Below are 22624 nucleotides of genomic sequence, written 5' to 3'. Positions count from 1 at the left end.
CGAGTTAACAAGACATCACTCCGTGTTTATATTGACTGATATGTCATATTTCAAATGATCCTTGCAGTTGTGGATATGTGTATTGCTTGTTCATTTCCCTGTTGTTCGAGTCAAAGGTTTTGTGACTATTGAAAAGTCATGGTGATACATTTTATGTTTCAAATCAATCAATTTGCACTCGGGAGACTTCTGTTTAAGAAAAAGTCAAGTGAATAAGCAGTTGCATGTGATATACCTGTTTCAAATGAACCAAAAGAAATTCTTAAGATTGTTGAAATTAAAATAAAAATGGAAATGTGAAACAGACTGGCTTACTAAAATTTGTTGAACAATATTGTTGTTCAATGTAAAGAATGTCAGCCAAGGTCGGCCCCCCGACATTTTACCACATAAAATCTGGCCCCCTTGGCAAAAAGTTTGGACACCCCTGCCCTAAAACGAGGCTCTCTGCGCATTTCAGTGGTGAGGTATTTTATAAAATGACATGCTTTCCGTTATTTAGAATGGGCAGTGTGGGCACATCATTGCCAGTTTGTTTGAAGTGCATTTGCTTTTTGGTCAGGCTCTTATAAATTGAGGGGTTTGTTGTTTTTCAGTCTTCTTTACGAATGACAAAAGGAGGGATGGAATCCTTTAATGCAGTTTATTAAAAGGAGAAAAGAAAAAAAAACGTCTGCACCTCCGAACGGATGAACGAGAACACCACCCCCTTTCAGAAAAGAAAACACTTCCTGCTTCTCTTTAGCCAATCAGACGCAAGCAACATAAGAATGTTTCAACAATTATTAAACAGAATATAATTTAGATAACTATGACATAAAAGAGTATAATGCTCAAATATAAAATCAAAATAATTAATAATTTAACATAAGCTTACACTCCTGTTTGAAGTGAAAACCAACCAACGTTCTACTGATGATTACTAAAGGACCGAGAAAGGTGGAAGCCATTTTTTTGAAGAAGAAGAGAATAAATTTGTTCTTTTGATAGGTTCGATGCTCATATTGTCACTGAACACAATATTCTGATGGACCGTGAAGGATCGGTCAAATTGCTCTAAAACTGCTGAGAATTGTGAAGACAGTGAAATAGTCCAAAAATGATAGTCCTGTCTTGTCCTTAGTGGCTCAAATAAAATGTTCATTGTCAATAGTTGAAATGTTCTGTCTATATTTTAATCTTCCAGGATTAGGCAGTTTTCCAACCTGTGGTAAGAGTTCAATATAGAAGATAGCACAGTCCAGTCCTGGATGTCAGATGTGTGCTCCGCTTTAAAAGAGAGCTTTTATCCAAGAGCTAATTAATATCTTAGTAGGAGTCACACCTCACTGTAAGTGCTCACTGAACTTCCTGCTCAAAGTCAAACAGGTCGGAAAGAGACACACACACACACTTTTGAAATTGAGAACAGTGGACCTGTGTCGGGGTCCCGGGATTTGGCCCCATGAAGGAGGCTCACTAAGGCCCGTTTGACTGGCGTAGCCATCAAAAGGCTTCATTTAGGCGCCACATGAAAGTGTGGCCTTTTAACTCCTTCCTCTGGCAAAAGTCGCGCTGTTGACTCACGCATCTGTTTACGTGGCGAAAGGCAGCTTCTGTGCCCCTGCTACAGCCACGCCATCACTGAGCGACGCCATTAAGTCCCCGGGCGTGCGATGATGAAAAGAAAATACGGCCGCCGAGACGATTCAAATGCTCTCTGTTTCGTTCGGTCAACATATGGAGCAGAGCGCCTTTGGGATCATCTAGGCACACTGCAAAAGTTGATGTTGAACCAATTACCGTTACTTTTTTTTGGCTAGCTAAGATTACTCATTTTAAGAAATCGTCCCAAGTCAAAATGTCTTGTTCAATTGGCCAATCATTTTGCTCAAATAAAGTAATATATTCCTCATCTGGTGAAAGTCAAGTTGTTTTTGTTGTGACTTTTTGCTTTTCCCAGCTAAAATAAAACAAGTGTCCCATGTGATAATTATTCGTGTCAATACACACAGTAAGTTGATCTTTATGTTGCTAAAAATAGAATAGAAGAGGGAAAAAAATCTAGTCTTCATTATTATTCTTATAATAATTTAAGAATTGCCGTTGTCATGGACTCTTATCATCTAAAAATCTAATAATTATTGTTATAATAGGAATTACAGGATAGAAAAGTACAGCAGTTTCCATTTTCATTCAATCGTTATACATCATATTAATATGGATTATAATTGGAATCATAATAATACATACGTGGTGCAGAAAAGAGCTGAGCTGCATCATACTTTGAGCTATTTGCTCCCCGAGGTGCTAATTTGGGTGCACATTTGAAAATAGAAAAATGAATTTGCTCTGACAATGCGTCGCTCTTCAAAGTGCACATGAATGCGTGCAACTATGCCAGCTGCAAAAGTGGCAGATCATGCATACCTCCACTGACACTTACATAACAGCTTTTGGACGTTGGAGAGCAGCGTTGTGGACACGCACACACTTGTGAAAAGAAAAGTAAATTAACCTCGCAGTCGCAGGACACACAGAGACACAAGCATTCCCATTAACATTCATACCGAGTCTTCATGGTTGCTACTAACTTGCCTGTTTTTGGAACGGGGAGAGGAAGTCGGACAAAAGCCACGCACGCACAAACCTCCAAAAGAACCTAACCACTAGTCCACCTGGCTGCCTTGATGCTTTTCCATTTAGAACAAATACAGACTATATTGACTTGAAAGACGTAATTAAAGATGCAAACGTTTTTTAGAATAGTAACAGTCCTTGAATGCAGCACGGACTTTGTCTTCATAAAAAGAACCACATAAGACACGAAAGACAAGTAAGGACACAGTGAAGCTCCCTTAACCACCACATCAAACAGCTGCAGCTCACGTGAATACTAAAAAGCTTGTGGGACCAGACCCCCACTCCCCCACCATAAAAAATGATGTAATCCACACAGTGGAATATGTCACGCAGGCCGCACATCAAGGTCAACTCTACTGACCGCCACTGTTATCTGCTTTTCATCTGTATGGATGTGTAGTTTCACATTCATCCTCTTTAACAAACGACCATGAGTCAAGTTCTTTCCATTTGAAAAGAATAAACATCTTCAACGGGCCGTTTGGGTTTGGAAAGTAAAAATGCTGACGTTTTAACTAGAGTTTAAAAATTCTATCATACCGTATAAAGTAGCGATCGTGCCATTGGGATATAATTTTCTGCGTCCGCAGAGATCCCTTGATGAAGACCAAATTGCAGGAGCACTCCTGCCAAAGGGCAGCACTGTGAATCCACCCCCACAGCGACCCCGTTGGATATTTACCGCAAGTGCGTCCGTCCGCTGGGTTGGACAGACGCATTCTGGATTGTCACATCAAGTTGCTGGTTTCATCAAGGGACGCGCTTTTTGTAATCACAGTTATTACACGGTAAGCCCCAGTCTCTAAACACACACACAGGCACTTACTGTCTCTTGTAATTGTCAACAGTTTGCGGTCCGGATCCACTTTCTGGTAGACCACCTGGTCACGTGACACTCAGTCACAATGGTTGTGCATATTTGTTTCCAAAATGGATCATTTCCAGTAAGTGGATAAATTTGTTTCAGAATCAAACTTTACTTGGTGGGGTATATTATGGAAATGGGACTTTTAAGTTTTCAACTTTTCTAATTGTTGAGACGAAGGTATTGTAAATTTTTGTTGTTTTGTTGCAACTCTATTCAGACTTTCCTATATCCTGTAGAAATCCTGAAAAAATCTGCGATATTTAGCCATCTTTTACGTAATTTCCCGAGATTGTGCATCTGTCTGACTTCCTGTCAATTCTGGCATATGCTCATATTTTTGCAACAGCCTGCGGGGCATGGATGATGGAGCCCTATGAGATGATTAGCAGATGTCTCCATCATATGAGAGTTTAAAAGTAGTTGCAGTGTAGCCACAACGCAGACACGTCTTTAATAATAACATGTGTGGTTGACCAGTTCTGACTTTAATCAATCAGTCCACCTGTTGAGGGAAGGCTGGAGTCTGCTGGACTTCAGAAGCCCGGACGGTCAGTGACGTTGGCCTGTACATTATGTCACACTCTACATACTGCGTGCTCCATTCCACAGGAAAAGAGTGCCGTGTTCCCTCGCTATCTCATGGTTTATCTTTATGCCTCTGTCATACCGTATATCCTTTTTTTGGTTAGTTTTTAAAATAGGTTTTGTTAAGAGACAGATATCACCAGATTATACATTTAATTATTTGGATTTCAACTCAGCATGAGGGTCAGCATTGTTTCTGTGTTTTTATTGTGTTTACTAAGTTCAGAAAAGGCTAGAAAACCAAGCAGAATAGATTTGGATTTAATGTGGGTGGATTGTTGATGTTTGACTCTCATTTTTATGTCCGTTCTGGGAGAACAGAGGGCCGAAGAGCCACAGAAGCAAGCCCAGTATGGTCAGGGGCCTTGAAAATTGTAGAGTTAACCTAAGTTATCATTTCGAGGTTGTTAGGTTCAAAAGTTGAGGTCAAATGAAATCCTCCACACAGAAATGAATGGTGGTTGCAGTACCAGATGTACCCAGAGAACGCACTCTCTGGATGGTTGAGGTGATATTTGGGTCAGTCGCTAGATAGCGCTTCGGGGTCAAAAAAATACGCCCACCATCTGTGGTTGAAGTTAGGTTTCAAATTTAGGCAAAATGCGATAGAAAACAACCTTGGACGCACCAAGATGAGATCGATTCGCACATACCCCCAGCGTCACCGTGGGTGACTCAGGGCCTGACCTAGGGTCCAAAAACGTCCTCCCCAAAGGAATGAAAGATGATTTTCATAGTGTGTGTGTATTTTTTCCAAGTGTAATTGTAAAAATAAAAAAAGATTGCCCAGAACTATGTTATGAGCGCGATTTGGGGTCATTTGCGCAATTTGAATGTGTGGGCACACTCAAAAGTTTAGCATCAGCCCCTTCTCGATCTGCGCTTGACTGCTCGGGCTCCACCCCCACTCCTCAATTTGGCAATGTTATTCGTGTATTTTCCAGTAGGTGGCGATAAAGGCCCAACCACGACCACTGGAAGAGAACCGGAAGAAAAGGACCACCCCTGTCTTCCAACACGTCCTCAGTTTCTCAATAAATACAAGGTACTGGCGTTACGCCACCATTCTTAAGACTCTCCCGCCGTTAGTGCAAAATGTCTGGTCGCGGAAAAGGAGGAAAGGGGCTGGGGAAAGGAGGCGCCAAGCGTCATCGCAAAGTTCTCCGCGACAATATCCAGGGTATCACCAAGCCCGCTATCCGTCGCCTGGCTCGTCGCGGCGGAGTCAAGCGCATCTCCGGCCTCATCTACGAGGAGACCCGAGGCGTGCTCAAAGTCTTCCTGGAGAACGTCATCCGAGACGCTGTCACCTACACCGAGCATGCCAAAAGGAAGACCGTCACTGCCATGGATGTGGTGTACGCTCTGAAGAGACAAGGACGTACACTCTACGGCTTTGGCGGTTAATTCGTGACCCATGAGCAAAACCAAACGGTCCTTTTAAGGACCACTACGCGTTCGAAAAAGGGAAAACATTCCATGTGCATTTGTTACACTTACGTCACAATTTTTGTTTTATCTAAAATTAATCTGCAAGAATTGTGAATCTCAAATTGATGAATTGGGATTTCTTTCGATTTCCAAAATTAATATTCGTCCATTACATCAAATTGCAGTTGTCTGTCCGAATACTACACACAAATATCAAACGTGCAGGCAGCACAATTTCAATGTGACATTTTGTTAATCAAATCCGATTAGATCACCGTAGAATAATGGTAAAGGCAGGCTAAACTGTTTATTCAATTCTAATGTTTAGATAAATAACATCACTATATGATGAAAACAGGCATTTTTCTAACCGGCAGAATATTAATTTTTGCATTATATTTCAGTTTGTTCACACGATTTTACTGCAAACTTAATGCACTGGCTATAATATTCAATATCACTGTAATTGTATATACAATGTTTTTGTTTTATTTCGAGCATGCATAGAAATAAGAGTGCAGAACTTATTTTACCACCGCAAAAATAAGACCGTTTAAGAAGTAGAAGAAAACATTTGCTTTAACAAAAGGCTGGACGTACAGTCACTTGGTTTTTCCAACAGATGGTGTAATTTCATGTTTTCATCCCGTCATGATAGAGGAATAACCATACAACAGCACAGCGCCTTTAATTATACTTGAGGCAAATAAACACGATTTTAAAACCAAACTCTATATATCTGACGACATTTTACTTTGATTCACACATTTGAAAATATAATTTAGATCTTCGTAACTTGTTGAATAGAACGCGCCTCGTGCACATCCGATTGAATTCAAGTTAATATTTTTCCGCTGATGTGTTCTGAATATAATCTAGAGATGGAAAGGGAAAGATAAACGAGTTTTTTTCTTTGCTCATGTGGAACTGTGGAATGGACTGTAGGCAGCAGTTAGACGTATGGGCTAAGGAGCCGTACTTACATTTTGGGTTTGCCATATTAAATGACTTCCCGGTGAACAAGAAAGTGTCTTGGAATAAATCTTTACGTCGTTTTTAAAACGTAGGCTGGAAAAATTAAACAAAAGGACTTGACCACGTGATCGTGAATCTCCTTTACTGGTTTACTTGAAGGCTCCCAGTCAGGTCCGAGATTCTATCAGCCAATCAAAAAGTGGCGGTGGCGCAGTGTAATTTGCATATAAGTCTCTATAAGAACTCTGACTGTTCCTCCCCCCACATTCATTATTCTGGACTTTGTCTGATCGCCTCGGTCAACATGCCTGAACCTGCCAAGTCTGCGCCCAAGAAAGGTTCCAAGAAAGCCGTCACCAAGGTTGCGGGAAAACAAGGAAAGAAGCGAAAGAGGGGCAGGAAGGAGAGTTACGCCATCTACGTGTACAAGGTACTGAAGCAGGTCCATCCCGACACCGGGATCTCCTCCAAGGCTATGAGTATCATGAATTCGTTCGTTAACGACATCTTCGAGCGAATCGCTTCCGAGGCTTCCCGCCTGGCTCACTACAACAAGCGCTCGACCATCACGTCCAGAGAGATCCAGACCGCCGTGCGTCTCCTGCTTCCCGGTGAGCTGGCCAAGCACGCCGTGTCTGAGGGGACCAAGGCTGTAACCAAGTATACTAGCTCCAAGTGAACTGTCTCGTCAACACCTCAACCAAAAGGCTCTTTTAAGAGCCACCCACCTTCATCAAAGAGTTTTACTTCGTGTGTGAGTGTGTGTGTATAAAAGACGGAAGATGAGCTTTTATCACGCACTAGGTTTTTACCCTAAATTAACAGTATATCCCTGCCTGGCAGAAGGCTTTTTATTTGCAATCAATTACTTTTGTGCACACTAATTACCAAATTGTTACATTTTACATGTAGAGAATAGACTACAGTGCTCTACAAATAGCAGAACGTATGTATTGTAGATTAGCGGTCATGTTTTTGTGTGTGAATACACGTAAAAAGTGCAAGCGATGTTTGCAAATGTACACGAAATTACAAATATGTAACTCAAAATGATTCATAGAATGTCCCGCGGGGGACGAGTCCAGAGTTTTATAGGTTCTCTAGTCCATGTCTGCCTTTCGAAATGGTACAGAATCTGTCCAACCATTGTCACCGTTTATAATTGTCTTTCTATTGAAGGCACATTGCACGTATGGTTCCTCACAATTTCACACAAGCAGTAGTAATTATTGTTTACAACTTTAACTCTGAATGACAGAACAAACGTCACTAAAACAGTTTGAAACCGACCAAAACTATAATACATTTAAGACGTATTAAAGATGAACATTGATTTTTGCTGAATTGTGGAAAACCCCAAATGAATCAAGCATGGGCAAATATTGAAAATTAACCACAGGGGCATGTTTCACTTTTATTTGAACTCATGTTTTAAAATGTCTTTGCTTTTCCCAGTTGAATTTATTTGTTAGAACCATTAAGGGGGTTTCTTGCATTAAAACGAGTTGTAAAATATGTGTATTTAAATATGATCAAGAAACAACAGCAATTAGTGTCGAGCAAAAACGTCTTGAACGATATCAATCTGAACTTGACAATTTTTTTTTCTCTACAATAACACCAACTTATTATTTCCGTACTTTCTGCCTTCTACTTTCTCCCTTTCATAATTTTGCTGCTGTAAACTGGGAATTTCTCCATTGTGAGACAAATAAAGGGTTTCTTATCTTTATAATATATGGTAGTAGAATCGAACTTCCGCAGCAAAATAACCGAGGGAAACAATTTGCATTTTATCCAATACAATGCATGATAATTGAGACACCTGGGATGCCATAGTTATGAAATGATCACATCCACAAACATAAAACCAATTTATTTACAAAACATACATACATATGTGCACATACTGAGCTATTCATTCAGAAACCATTGTGGCTTCCTTGCTCCAGTTCTACTTCAATCCATTCTAGCAACATGCATGTTTTTTTTCGTTTGCACTTAAATATGATTAAATAGAACAGAATAAGAGTACGGTGAAAACTTGAATTGTTCTTTTCATGCAAAATATTAACAGTTATTGGGGGACTCGCGGGAAGCAGTACATTAAACAGTTCAGTGTGTTTGCTGCCATCACAAAAACGTTGATTTGCCCCGTTATGATCATCAACATATGCCAATTTGCCCTTTGGATGCCTGGAAAAACGTGTTCTGTCATCCGTAATACAATGTGCAATGCTCTGTGAACGATTTTCAATCTTTTAGAAGATGAATAAGTGAGGAAAATCATCCAGCCTCGTCGCTCGCGCCAACGAAGAGGTACCGTTTGGAGCCTCTGCGGAGAAACTAGAGCAAACCAGCGAGCTGTAAATCACTTAAATCCGGAGCAGTACATGTTTTCTATCACCTCAAATCAATTTGAATGTCAATAGTATTTTTGTGTGAGTTTTTTTAGCGTTTCAAGCGCGCGCAGAAAACACAAGTCAACGCATCATAACCGCAGACGGGCTGGTTGACTCTCCACGGTTCTCATGGCTTGACTCTCTCCGGTTCTCATGTGACGCTTAAGTACTGTATCTCAAGCGAGCTGACTCAGTCAGCAGGTTTGTTCGACAGCAAGCAACCTAGAAAATGGCAGAAGTCGCTCCAGCGCCCGCCGCCCCGGCGAAAAGCAGCACCAAGAAGAAGACGGCGTCCAAGCCCAAAGCGTCGGGACCCAGCACCACTGAACTCGTCCTCGAAGCTGTGGGCGCGTCCAAAGAGCGCAATGGCCTCTCCATGTCCGCCCTCAAGAAAATTCTGGTGAGCAAAGGCTACGACCTCGAGAAGAACAAAGTTCGTCTCAAGACTCTCATCAGAAACATGGTGGCCAAGGAGTTACTTGTTCAGACCAAGGGCACCGGCGCTTCCGGCTCCTTTAAGATGAACAAGAAGTCCGACGCCAAGACACCGAAAGCGAAAGCACCCGCTAAGCCGAAGCAGTCTCCGGCCAAACCCAAGAAAGCTGCAGCTGCCAAGAAGCCTGCAGCGAGCAAGAAGCCCAAAACTACCGCAGCCAAGGCCACCGTCAAGAAAACTGCCAAGAAATCCGTGTCGCCAAAGAAAGCCAAGAAGCCGGTCAAGAGCACCAAGAAGGCAGGGACCCCCAAGAAAGCCCCCGCGTCTAAGAAGCCGGTCGCCGCCAAGAAGGCCGCAGCCAAGAAGGCTTCCAAGCCCAAAACGGTCAAGAAAGCCGCAGCCAAGAAGAAGTGAAGTGTTTCAGCACAGCGTCACATAAAAGGCTCTTTTAAGAGCCACCACCTTTCATATAAAGAGCACTCCTAATCATTTACGTCCGATTCATACATAAATATTTGAACACACAAACTTTAAATGAAAGTTATTTGGAGGTATGTTCCACGTTACATGAGGTGACTTTCACAACATTTGTGTAAAGTTATTTTTAGACGTGTTCCAAGTGTTTTTATGTACCAAATGATAATTACTTATTACACATGTTAGAAATTCCTCCCACCTCAAAATAATTGGAAGTATATAAATATGAAAGTTTGGCTGTATTAGCACGAGAATCTGCATTGTTTTAGTAATTTATTGTGTTCACTGCTAGGGTTAATCGTTTATTGTCTTAACTGTGATGCCTATGTTTTACTTTTATGATTATTACTTTATTCAAGATAAGATAAGATATCCTTTATTTGTCCCACAATGGGGAAATTTGCAGCCTGTGGTTGTTTTAAACGTGTTCTGTAAATAAAATTGAGTGTATTTTTGAGACCTTTGTTGAGAAATCAGTTTCACTCTTAATATGACAAAATCACCCAGATAATAAATTTAATCGTACTGAACATGACACGCTTGTGAATTCGGCTTTCAAGCAACAGCTTTTGTGAACACAAAATACGGTCAACCTCAAAATAATGGCTGGGTAGATACACAAACATGAAATATCCCTTTGCACTTCATCGTAGCAAACTATATTGAGTAAAATGTTCATTTACTGTTGGCGAAATTTCAAATCAATTCATAAATGAGGGCGCATGTCTTCCATGTAATTGTGTTCGATTCAAATAAAAGTTTAAAAACGCAAAGTCGTTTTCATTTCACTGTTCAAATAGCCACTGGTCGGCTGTACTCGATGCTGATTGGTTTGATTCAAGTTGACGTCGTCCAGTGGCCAAGCAGATTTCGCGCGGGCTGTTCTCTAACGCACCAATCGGCGCTCCCTCGCCTGCATAAAATCCGCGGCTCGCAGTCAGCGCTGATATCCTTTCCTTATAGCAACACGCGAAGAATATGGCAAGAACGAAACAGACCGCTCGCAAATCCACCGGCGGTAAAGCCCCTAGGAAGCAGCTGGCCACAAAGGCAGCACGAAAGAGCGCGCCGGCCACCGGCGGCGTCAAGAAGCCTCACCGCTATCGTCCTGGTACTGTGGCTCTCCGCGAGATTCGCCGCTACCAGAAGTCCACCGAGCTGCTCATCCGCAAGCTACCATTCCAGCGCCTTGTTAGGGAGATTGCTCAAGACTTCAAGACCGACCTGCGCTTCCAGAGCTCGGCAGTCATGGCCTTGCAAGAGTCAAGCGAGGCCTACTTGGTGGGTCTGTTTGAGGACACCAATCTGTGCGCTATCCACGCAAAGCGGGTCACGATCATGCCAAAAGATATTCAACTGGCCCGTAGGATCCGAGGCGAGAGGGCCTAGGCTATCTCTTCACCACCACAACGGCTCTTTTAAGAGCCACCACAATGACATCTAAGTGAAACATTCCTCTACATTGTCAAATGTCAATATTTACAGCACTGTTGAGATCTTGTACAACAAATGCTGCTACTGGTCACTCTGAAACGGTTTGATGATTTTCTGCACAAACTCATTGTATTGTATACTACCACTGATCACTTTAGCTCTGCTTGATGCTTTGCACAGTGTCTCACAGTTGTCACTGGGTGGTACTATGGTTCACTTTACGAAATATCCTTCAACACTTGTTTGTCATGTCCTTGTTTACGATGATACTAATGCAGTGTGTTATACCGGAGACATTCTTTGTGTGTTCTACATGGCCAATAAAGATGATTCTGATTCATCTCTCATCGGTAGCTTTATGACTTAGTGCTTCTGTTCCCCCCCGTGGTTAACTTGGACAACACAATCAGCTTTGACTTGCTTCAGGAATTTGGCTAGAAAGATAAATCACTTTGCAAGTCCATAATATAAAGTGCGAAGCAAATTACAACACAAAATTAAAGTGCTTCACAAAATTAAGAGACGCACAAAATATATTCCACGGCAGGCAAGCCATTAAAGTCACACAGGCTACATCATAGTCCAGAGTCGCATAAATCCAGTTTATATTAAAGGCAGAAGTTATTTTTGCCCTTTCAAATGGCTAACATCTTTTCACTAAGGCACACTTGGTCTTCCACATTTTTACACAAACAAAGTGTTTGGCGGGATACTATTATGTATATAAATACATGACTATTTAATAATTAATGTTCACGCAAATATCTCGTTTCAATTGATTTTTGGGTGATATTACTTTATCAGCAGATGGACCAATACATATTTTGAGTAATTCAATACGTCTATGTTAAGGTAATCAGGTTGCGAAAATGAATTCAAGTTTATTTTGAGCGCATTACAGACAAATAGCACCGATTTAATGGAATGGCGATTATAATATACAAGACAGCAGGAGCTAAGACTAATCGATAATTTGCAAATAAATTTAGAATGAATAAATCGCATTATTTCTATTTTACAGCTGACCATATCAGAAATACTTATGTCGACGATTCACGTTGTACACAGGCCAAAACGAAGAAGCCTACACAAAGAAGAGCGACAGCAATGGCAACTCTTTGCTGATTGGTCAACCTGCTGCGGGGAAACGGTTGTCCAATGAGTGAGCAGCAGCTGTATGTATAAGTACCCCTACGACAGCGCATTGAGAACATCTCAACTGTTCACTTCCTCAAGTTACTGACATGTCTGGACGTGGCAAAACCGGCGGCAAGGCCAGGGCAAAGGCTAAGACTAGGTCCTCTCGTGCAGGACTCCAGTTTCCAGTCGGTAGAGTCCACAGACTTCTACGCAGAGGCAATTATGCTCAGCGTGTGGGTGCCGGCGCACCGGTCTACTTGGCGGCCGTTCTCGAATACTTGACTGCTGAAATCTTGGAGTTGGCCGGCAACGCCGCCCGCGACAACAAGAAGACAAGGATCATCCCCCGCCACCTGCAGTTGGCTGTCCGGAATGACGAGGAGCTCAACAAACTTCTCGGCGGTGTCACAATCGCACAGGGCGGCGTGTTGCCTAACATCCAGGCTGTACTTCTTCCTAAGAAGACCGAGAAGGCTGGCAAAACCAAATAAGTTGTGGCTATCTTAACTCCCAAACGGCTCTTTTAAGAGCCATCCACTTGTTTCTTGAAGAGTACATTTCCACATGAGTTGATTTTAGTCGGACACATTTGCAATAATGGTGCACAAAAACATTAGCAAGCGGCTTGAACTGTTGGACCAATAAAGTAACGGATGCCATTCAAATGAACGTCCACATGAACACGCTATGCTTGTTTGAACTACACTAGAAAAGAGTGAGACAATAGATTCTAAAAAAAACACCAAAAAAGGCTGACAACTGATCTTTTTAATCTTCGGATGTTCGCAAAGCCTGCACCCTGCCCACCACCTTTTCCAGCCACCCCCCTCAGGCAGACGCTACAGATCCATGCGCACCAAATCCAGTAGACTTAAATAGCTTCTTCCCTCTAGCCATTAACTCCTTAAACAGTCACTGACGTAGTCACTCCTCTTGTACTACAAAATGGTACTACAATGGTTCAATGATTTTGTTGTTTACGATGATACTAGTGCAGCGTGTTATACCGGAGACAAATTCCTTGTGTGTTCTACATACTTGGCCAATAAAGATGATTCTGATAAGTGACCCCTAAAACAAGTACATAGTTTCAAAGTGCACTGTCATTGTAGTGAATCTAACAGATCCGTCAAAGTCAACATAATTTGGTTTTGGTGGAAATCTTTAACGGTGACTGCCCAAATTATTTGTTTCACCTTTTCGTGTGTCTAACAATGCACTGTATATGACAAGTTTGTTCAATGTAATTATACCATGTGTATTTACACTGGCGAATTTCGTGTGATTCATTCGTTCTTTTTCCGACCCGCTTCTCCTAAACTGTGTTCAAAAAGGACCAACTTTATTTGCGGTTAAAGCCTTCCATTAATCTTGAAAACAGAAAAGTAAATGTCACGGGAACAACATTTTCCAATGAACTCTCATAAAGATCAATTGACAATCGGCGTTAAAAAAAAAATCAATATTCGTGTTATACTGTCGCAACTGAGGTGGAATATTGAGCGAAGTGGAAGGGGCTGCCCATAGTGACGTCAGTCCTAGCAAAATGCCCGGGCTGTCCTCCTTCAGGTCCGTTGTCTTGAAATAAGGACGCCCTCTGTGCGGCGGCTGAGATAATCGCTGAAGGTCAGCTCGTCAGTCAACTACTTTCAAGATGTCAGGTCGTGGTAAGGGAGGAAAAGGTCTGGGGAAAGGAGGCGCTAAGCGTCATCGCAAAGTTCTCCGCGATAACATCCAGGGCATTACCAAACCTGCTATCCGTCGCCTCGCTCGTCGTGGAGGAGTTAAGCGAATTTCGGGCCTGATCTACGAGGAGACACGTGGCGTGCTCAAGGTTTTCTTGGAGAACGTCATCCGCGACGCTGTCACCTACACCGAGCATGCTAAGAGGAAGACTGTCACCGCCATGGACGTTGTGTACGCTCTGAAGAGACAAGGCCGTACCCTCTACGGCTTTGGCGGTTAAATTCTCAACTCTGCCTTCCATCGTACGACAAAAACGGTCCTTTTAAGGGCCACTCAAGGGCTTCTAATGAGAATATACATTTCATATCATTATAATTTTGATTGCTTGTCACACTTAGACTTAATTTAATGAACAACAGCACGAATGTTTATTTTAAATTCGGGGTTTTTTATACAGTCCATTTTATTAAATTTGCATAATATTTGGATTTTTGATGGCCACACTTTCAATCGCTACCTTATTTGAAATGCGCCCGATTTCCCATGTTTAGTAAGTGCGTTATGCATGTCACTATTTTTAAGATAAGATATCCTTTATTCGTCCCACACTGGGGAAATTTACAATTTTTCCTTGAGCCATCAATGGCGCCCTCTGTCGGTGATATTTACATTATGTGCATATTGGATTCTGTATCTCTTTAATTCATATTACTCAATTAGTTATTTCAAAGTACTTGCAATATGGATTAACAACATATCGATTACAAATCAATCATTCTCACTGCCTTCAATATTAAAGATGGACATTTAATTTTTAAAGATTTTATTTAACAGAGAATGGTACATATTAATAGGCATTTACATGCAAACATGCCACATACTGTCGCTGCCAGCTAATCTGTAGCCCCTTAGCGGGTTGATGTAATATTCAATATCCACTAAAAGTACACCGATGTTTCATTCGGTGGTAGCGGCCCAACTGAACTCATGTGCACAAGAATGATGTGCGTTCTGTACTGTACACTCTTTTAAACGTAAATGCTAAAATGAGATGATTTCGATTATCAAAGCTTCACAGATAACCAACACACTTGTGCCTCTTGGTTTTATCCTTACTTGTGAATTTTTCACCGCAAACTGAGCAGGTAAAGGGTTTTTCACCAGTGTGAGTTCTTGTGTGTCGTCTCAGGTTTTTCTTTAGTGAAAAGCTTTGACCACAAACGGAACATCCAAAAGGTTTTTCACCGGTGTGGGTTCTTGTGTGTTGCATCAAGTTACCCTTTAAAGAAAACCTTTGACCACAAACGGAACACACAAAAGGTTTCTCACCAGTGTGGGTTCTCGAGTGTCTTAATAAGTGTCCCTTACAGGAAAAACTATGGCCACAAACTGAGCAGGCAAAAGGTTTCTCACCAGTGTGGGTTCTTGTGTGTTGTTTCAAGATTCCCTTTCGAGAAAATCTTCGACCACAAACTGAACACACAAACGGTTTCTCACCAGTGTGGGTTCTAGTGTGGAAAGTTAAACTTTGCTTCCAAGAAAACCTTTTGCCACAAACCGAGCATGAAAAAAGTTTCTCACCGGTGTGGGTCCTTCTGTGTGTTACCAAGTTACCTTTCAGAGAAAATCTCTGACCACAAATCGAACAGGCAAAGGGTCTCTCACCAGTGTGGGTTCTTGTGTGTATGGTTAAGGTTCCCTTTTGAGAAAATCTTCGACCACAAACTGAACATACAAACGGTTTCTCACCAGTGTGGGTTCTTGTGTGTTGAATCAAGTTACACTTTATGGAAAATCTTTGAGAACAAACTGAACAGGCAAAAGGTTTGTCAACAGTGTGGGTTCTTGCTTGGTTTTTCAAGAGTTCCTTGAAAGAAAGTCTTTCTCCACAATTCGAGCAGGCAAAAGGTATCTCACCAGTCTGGGTTCTTGTGTGTAAGCTTGCATTCTGAGATATTTTTTTACCACAAACTGAGCAATCAAAAGGTTTGTCGCCAGTCCGGCTGTCTGCTTGTGAACCTCCACAGTGCTCGACATCAATTTCTGTTGTCACTTGTAGACTGGAGTTGCTGCTTGGTGGCTCTGCCCCTTTGTTCTCTTCAGACTGACCTTCATCTTCAGTCATCAAATGGACACCAGCCACTGGAAACTCTGTGAAATCTCCCTCCTCCTTCACGGACACTGGCAGTTCTTCCTCTTTTTTTATTTTGGGGCACTCTGGCTGCTCTTCCTCTTGGACATGAGGGAGCTCTAACTCCTCCTTTTTCACAACGGGCAACTCTGGCTCCTGCCACTCAGGACCAAGATATTTTTCACTGATGTCTTCGGGACACAAGACAGACATAGTTTGGTAAAGTCAGTCTCTTGTAACATTGATAATGATAACTTGTCGCGCCCGTATCCCCCCCACTCCAGATTAACAATAAATAAATAATACATCCCGTGTCCGACAGAAATGTTGGCCAGTAGGCCACCGTGTCGGGTCTCTAAGACGTTTCAGATGTTAGCCAGTACGCATTTCATTCATGAATTTGATGGTAAAGGGAATGCTTTGTGTACGTTACTTTGGGCCATCCCAACTGCTTACAAACTATGGGTGGCCAGCAAACGTGGCTAAACACATTGTGAAGCTGCAAATTCGCTTGTAAATTGCATATCGGGGATGGAAAAACAAAATTAACAGCCTTCTGACAGAATCAAAGCCTTGGTGAACACCAAATTTGTGAATCTGTTATCTGGGAGACAACATCAGATGCACAGTTGGGATGTCAAGTTATACTGACCGTGACATCACACACGAAGATTGCCTTAAGGCTAATACAGAAAATATAGCAAAAAAGTATTGCCTAGACAGACAGGTGACGAACCTGCTTTGTTCAACACAACTCCAGGCTTCTTGCTAACAGCGTCCAGCGGCTGACGATGTCGCCCATTCTGCTGCTGTGCTCCACAAAGCTCCTTTCCGTACTTGACTGTCTTTCTTTCGCACATTTTCACACGAAAATCACAACGCTTTTAGTTCACACTTGAACTGCGCTGAGCCAAAGTATCTATAACAAACGCGTCTTCTTTGTCAGCGGCTAGCAAGCTAAGCTAAAAAGGGCCGAGAAGCTTCAAAGAGCGCAGGGACGACTTTAACCACACACGAAGATGTAACAATCATCCAATAAAGTAGTTTAGGACGCTCAGTGTTGAGGTTTCAGTACATCCCGGATGAATTATTTAATGAAACTCACGTGGCTACGGTAAAAAAGGAATTAACATAGCCTGCAAAGAGTAGCGCAGCAAGGTGCAATCTACGGCGAAACAACTTGGACAAACTTACGGTCCCTAGCACACCAATAAACACAAACGAAGAACATTAGCCAAACTCTTCTTACTCGTATTTTGCTTATAACAACCTGGTCAAGTTTACTCGACATACTTTTAATCCTTGAAGTACAGGCACGGCGTGGACTGTTCCTTCGAACTTTGTGTCCAATCGGTGTGTTCCAAGATAAGAGGGACAAAAAATGAGGTTTTGTATGAACAATACAGACCTACAAATCAAAATGTTCTCAAACAGATGTCACACAACACGTTTATTTTTATATTCATTTGGCGAATACAAAGAAATCCAAGTTTCCTTTTACGTAGCGTATGCGGTTTAACTGAAACCGTGTCACCTCCATCTCTCTACATCCGGTGCAGTGCTACAAAATAAGAGTATCACAAAACGTTCGTCTTTTAACTTAGTTTATACCATCCAGCGAAAGGGCATTTGCTTTTGCTCTGTCTGCTCCTTGATGTCAAATGGTTTATAAGTTTCTGACAAAGCCAAACTGGATAATTTCCGCACGATTATCTCTATCAACACATCGATGGAAATCACAGCAAAATAGTGAACCAAATATTGGTTTCGATTCTGAATCTGCCTGAGTAGGATTGGTTTTCCCCGAAAGAGGATGCATGTTTGTTGAGTTTGGATGCCCATATTTCATAACACACCATCGGATGTGGGGAGATGAACGTAACACGTTGCACCCGCGACTGCTAAATACTGTAAGGATCCATGGGTTAAAATGTCTGAAATAGCGTCCTGTCACTCCAAATCAAGTTCACCACAATCATGTACAAGACCCCCAAATGCACAATTCTAGCCATTTTATGGATGGCAAGCTTTTATTTTCTGAATTGACGATTCTTCTCCAATGCTGTCCAATTATTTTTTGTAGCGGTTGCTACTTCCGCTTTGTATTATCTGCAGGTTAAAGCATGGTTTCGATTTTATTCCATTTCATAATACGTCGCCGTGTGTGAAATATGTCTAATTGGACTTGCCGTAGATATTACGTTGCGAAGCTACATTTCCGTGCTTTTTTTACTTCTACTCAACTGCAGGCGCTTTGCTAAAAAGTACGTCTTGAACGCGCTCAAACCAGTCAATATTTTGACACCACACATCATATTTACACCTTCGTGACCGGTGAAAGTCGTCTCAAGATGCTCGTCGAAGCTTCTCAGGCTTGCGCGTCTTATCTTAGCTTAGCTCGCTAGCCGCTAACAAAAGAGACGCGTTTGTTCTCGATACATTAGCTCGGCAGATGTCAAGTGCGAATATAAAGTGCCGTCAGTATCGTGTGAAAATGCGCACAGTAAAAACCGAGAAGTACGAAGAGAAGGAGCAACAACGTCAACTGCTGGATGCTGTTTGCAAGCACCCCCAAGCAGTAAACAAAGCAGGTTTGTGTTCTGTTTGGGCAATACTGACTATTTAGAATCGTTTTATTTTGGTGGTGCACACCTAACGATTTTTTTATTTCCAATTTAAAATGCTTGAATGTTTGCTGTGTATTTCACATGGAGATGAATTCATACATAACCAACCTAGAATGAGCAGTGGTTCTGAAACTGTTGTGATACGGGCTCCCTCAGCAGGAGTGTCAAACTCTGGTTTTGTCACTGGCCACATCGCAAAAAGCAGGCACACCGACTACTTTAGCGGGCCGTGTAAAGTGTTGTTTTAAACCACATGGTCAAAATGTTTTTATCCGTACCCGTATTAGCACTGGAATTGGAGGGCATTTGTTTTACAGAGCTTTAGTTTGTCATGATTATTATTTTGAATATAAATGTGTTTTTGTCTGGCCCACCCGATGACTTAAATCTTTGACTAAAATTTCACAAGATAAAAGCCACAACATACAAACCACGTGTATATTGTGTCCTGCAGACGCCAGTGAAGGAAACGATAGGCCTGAACAGCAGGAGCCAGAGGTCCCTGAAGTAAAGGAGGAGAAGGACCCAGAGTTCCCTGAAGTGAAGGAGGAGAAGGAGGTGGAGGACCTGAAGGCCTTTCAACTTGAAAACTTCCCATACATTAAAGAGGAGGAGGATTTCACAAAGTTGCCAGTGACTGCTGTCTCATTGAAAAACGAAGATGAAGGTCAATATGAGGTGAACCGATGGACAGAACATCTAAGCTGCAGCTCAGAGGATTTCACAGAGTTGCCAGTGACTGCTGTCCCATCTAAAAATGAAGATGAAGGTCAATACGAGGTGAACCAATGGACAGAACCTCCAAGCTGCAGCTCAAGTCAGCCCATGAAAACAGAAGGTGATTGCGAGCACCGTGGAGGATCACAAGCAGACAGCCGCTTCACTCCCATATCAGATAGCAATGACACAACGTCCCACACTCCTGACACTGATGTGACATGTCACAATGACAGCAAAGGCTGGAAATGTTCTCAATGTGGGAAAACATTTGGCTGCGAGTCCAATTTAAAAAAACATATTCTCTTGCACACTGGGAAACGTTTTCCTTGCGCAGTTTGTGGTAAAAGTTTCTCTTCACGGGGCAACTTAAAAGTACACGCAAGAATCCACCCCGGAGAAAACCCCTTTGCATGTTCATCTTGTGGTCAAAGATTCTGTCGACGGGAAAGCTTTCAAAAACACAAAAGACCTCACACTGGTGAGAAACCTTTCACCTGCTCAGTATGTGGGCAAAGTTTCTCTACTCGTTGCAGCTTAAAAAAACATGCAACAAGACACACTGGAGAGAAACGTTTTCCCTGCTCAGTTTGTGGTCACAATTTCTCGACGCGGGCCAACTTAAAAAAACATGCAGTGTCACACATGGAAACAAAACCGTTTGCGTGTTCGGTTTGTGGTAAAAGGTTCTCTACCAATAGTAATTTAAAACTACATACAATGATCCACACTGGAGAGAAACCTTTTCCCTGTTCAGTTTGTGGTCAAAGATTCAATCGACGGGACATCTTAAAAAATCACAAAAGAACTCACACTGGTGAGAAGCCTTTCACCTGCTCAGTATGTGGGCAAAGTTTCTCTACTCATCGCAGCTTAAAATACCATGCAACAAGACACACTGGAGAGAAACGGTTTCCCTGCTCAGTTTGTGGTCACAATTTCTTGACGCGGGCCAAGTTAAAAAAACATGCAGCGTCACACACGGGAATAAAACCGTTTGCGTGTTCAGTTTGTGGTAAAAGGTTCTCTACCAATAGTAATTTGAAAGTACACACAATGATCCACACTGGAGAGAAACCTTTTCTGTGTTCAGTTTGTGGTCAAAGATTCAGTCAACGGGGAAGCTTAAAAACACACAAAAGAACTCACACTGGTGAGAAACCTTTCACCTGCTCAGTATGTGGGCAAAGTTACTCTACTCGTTGCAGCTTAAAAAACCATGCAACAAGACACACTGGAGAGAAACGGTTTCTGTGCTCAGTTTGTGGTCACAATTTCTCGACGCGGGCCAACTTAAAAAAACATGCAGTGTCACACACGGGAACAAAACCGTTTGCGTGTTCAGTTTGTGATAAAAGGTTCTCTACCAATAGTAATTTAAAAGTACACACAATGATCCACACTGGAGAGAAACCTTTTCCATGTTCAGTTTGTGGTCAAAGATTCTATAAACGGCAACACTTAAAGAAACACACAAGAAGCCACACTGGATAGAAACAGTTTCCCTGCTCAGTTTGTGGTCATAATTTCACCACAAATTACATCTTAAAAAACATGCAATCACGCACACTCGAAAGAAACCGTTTGCCTGTTGTGCAGTACCTCTCTGCATTAACAACAATAGAAATTGACTACCACAATGTCTAGTGCGAGTTCTGACAGATTTTTGGATAAGAACGATCAATGGTGGTCCCCCCCAGCAGTGATTTTTGTCATTCAGATTTTTCGAAATGATACCCTAAATCCCAAAGGGTCAAATTTCGCCCTAATCCTAAATTAGGGAATAAAGGGTTAAAATTGAAAAAAAAAACCCCATACATTTTGGTGTTCAGTGAATTTATAGCAGTCATTTAATGTATAATTCATAATTTTCCAAAGAAGAAAAGGGTTCCTGGGTTCTTAATGCTAAAAATTATTACAATGGCAGATATTGTAAATAGTCTACTTTCTTGTTTTCTGTCGACCTCCTTGAATTTCATCTATTGTATCGTTCAGTATTTTCTAAAAATGTGTCCTGTGGGCAAGTGTTAAGAATTAGCACTCGTGCTAAAACATGAAACTTTGATTCTTTATGGTGAGTTGAAAAAGTGTCGCTGGATGTGGCTCTGAATAAAGTGCAGCTCTTCAAATGGCTTTTTTTCCCCATGACGTCCGTACCCCCAAAAATATGGATGATGACAAACATTTTAGTTCGCGAAAAAATTCTCGATATTGATTATAGATTGCCAGAAGTTGTCACCGACGTCAATTCACATACAGGCCAGCAGATGGCGACCGCTTGAAACGAGTGGAACTCGAGGTCGAAACGACTTTGAAACCCTAACCCGACTCAGAAAATTGATTTGCACTTGGGAAAGAGTTGAGGAATTATTAATTTACAAGTCTTGTAAATATAACTTTTACTCTAAAACAGATGTTTCGATTTATCGGGTGGAGAGCAATACCGAGTGGCCAAGGCGATGCTAAATACATCTACATGTTGGGTGACAATGTATGCCACTGGTATTATCGCTTAATGATTGGTGCTATTTTGTGTGGAGGGATACCGTGTTATGGGGTGTATATAAATAAAAGGGGGTGGAGCTTCCCAGCAGTTCGCTTCTGGCAGTGACGATGCATTGAGGCACGTTGGGTGTTCAGCGACTCAGTGGTAGCGACCACAGAAAAATACGAAACGTCTCCAGTCTTGTGCCTAGAACATCGTGTAGTCACCAGCAATGATGCCTACACATGAACCGCGAGAGAGTTCCGCAGTAGTAGGTTCAACACTACAGGTATACTGGACGCAGGCTGACCTGGTCCCTATCCTCCATGAATAGTGGGGGTTCACACTCTATGGCTAAAAAGTTCATCCTTGGTTTCATCGAACCATGATAAATGACATATTTTAACCCCTCTCTGACTGCAGAAATTTTTCTGATGAATCCACACTTCACACCATTCATTCATTCATCTTCCGAGCCGCTTGATCCTCACTAGGGTCGCGGGGGGTGCTGGAGCCTATCCCAGCTGTCTTCGGGCAGTAGGCGGGGGACACCCTGAATCGGGCACACAGAAACGAACAACCATTCGCACTCACACTCACACCTAGGG

General features: G+C 42.1%; 8 protein-coding genes across 15 annotated transcripts in view; 7 read left to right on the top strand and 1 right to left on the bottom strand.

Moving 5' to 3' along the window:
• LOC127591124 (histone H4) overlaps positions 1–6586 on the top strand; it is an 8013-nt gene extending 1427 nt beyond the window's left edge. The window contains exon 2 of the mRNA XM_052050968.1: positions 5020–6586. Coding sequence (XP_051906928.1) covers positions 5171–5482 — 312 coding nt within the window. The 5' untranslated portion in view covers positions 5020–5170 and the 3' untranslated portion in view covers positions 5483–6586. The remainder of the gene's footprint in view (positions 1–5019) is intronic.
• Positions 1104–22474, top strand: LOC127590990 (gastrula zinc finger protein xLCGF3.1-like). Of its 8 annotated transcripts, none has more exons than XM_052050718.1 (5): positions 1104–1110; positions 19328–19492; positions 19595–20217; positions 20554–22009; positions 22306–22474. In XM_052050718.1, exons 3-4 carry the CDS (start codon positions 19640–19642, stop codon positions 21023–21025), a joined length of 1050 nt encoding a protein of 349 aa, XP_051906678.1. In that variant the 5' UTR covers positions 1104–1110; positions 19328–19492; positions 19595–19639; the 3' UTR covers positions 21026–22009; positions 22306–22474. The 8 variants fall into 8 exon arrangements, with proteins under 8 accessions (XP_051906678.1, XP_051906679.1, XP_051906673.1 ...); XM_052050713.1 differs by lacking the exon at positions 1104–1110 and adding exons at positions 18344–18778; positions 19269–19312 and having other exon boundaries at positions 19346–20217; XM_052050714.1 differs by lacking the exon at positions 1104–1110 and adding an exon at positions 18344–18778 and having other exon boundaries at positions 19269–19338; positions 19372–20217.
• LOC127591121 (histone H2B) lies at positions 6741–7316 on the top strand. Its single transcript, XM_052050964.1, has one exon. It carries the CDS (start codon positions 6786–6788, stop codon positions 7158–7160), a length of 375 nt encoding a protein of 124 aa, XP_051906924.1. The 5' UTR covers positions 6741–6785; the 3' UTR covers positions 7161–7316.
• LOC127591086 (histone H1-like) lies at positions 9091–10253 on the top strand. Its single transcript, XM_052050910.1, has one exon. The coding sequence runs from the start codon at positions 9113–9115 to the stop codon at positions 9731–9733; it is 621 nt and encodes a 206-aa protein (XP_051906870.1). The 5' UTR covers positions 9091–9112; the 3' UTR covers positions 9734–10253.
• LOC127591117 (histone H3-like) lies at positions 10769–11444 on the top strand. The gene has a single exon (XM_052050961.1). It carries the CDS (start codon positions 10775–10777, stop codon positions 11183–11185), a length of 411 nt encoding a protein of 136 aa, XP_051906921.1. The 5' UTR covers positions 10769–10774; the 3' UTR covers positions 11186–11444.
• Positions 12442–12877, top strand: LOC127591120 (histone H2A-like). The gene has a single exon (XM_052050963.1). It carries the CDS (start codon positions 12475–12477, stop codon positions 12859–12861), a length of 387 nt encoding a protein of 128 aa, XP_051906923.1. The 5' UTR covers positions 12442–12474; the 3' UTR covers positions 12862–12877.
• On the top strand, positions 13966–14337 carry LOC127591125 (histone H4). The gene has a single exon (XM_052050969.1). The coding sequence runs from the start codon at positions 14025–14027 to the stop codon at positions 14334–14336; it is 312 nt and encodes a 103-aa protein (XP_051906929.1). The 5' UTR covers positions 13966–14024; the 3' UTR covers position 14337.
• LOC127591010 (zinc finger protein OZF-like) lies at positions 14859–17696 on the bottom strand. Its single transcript, XM_052050759.1, has 2 exons — positions 16924–17696; positions 14859–16378 (listed from the first exon to the last, which is right to left on the bottom strand). The coding sequence occupies exons 1-2, from the start codon at positions 17045–17047 to the stop codon at positions 15129–15131; spliced, it is 1374 nt and encodes a 457-aa protein (XP_051906719.1). The 5' UTR covers positions 17048–17696; the 3' UTR covers positions 14859–15128.
• Positions 22475–22624: the final 150 nt, after the last annotated feature.

Source organism: Hippocampus zosterae, chromosome 18, assembly GCF_025434085.1.
Source record: "Hippocampus zosterae strain Florida chromosome 18, ASM2543408v3, whole genome shotgun sequence".
In the NCBI taxonomy this organism is placed as follows: Eukaryota; Metazoa; Chordata; class Actinopteri; order Syngnathiformes; family Syngnathidae; genus Hippocampus; species Hippocampus zosterae.
The sequence above is the reverse complement of the archived record's forward strand: the minus strand, read 5'-3'. Positions and strand labels throughout refer to the sequence as shown.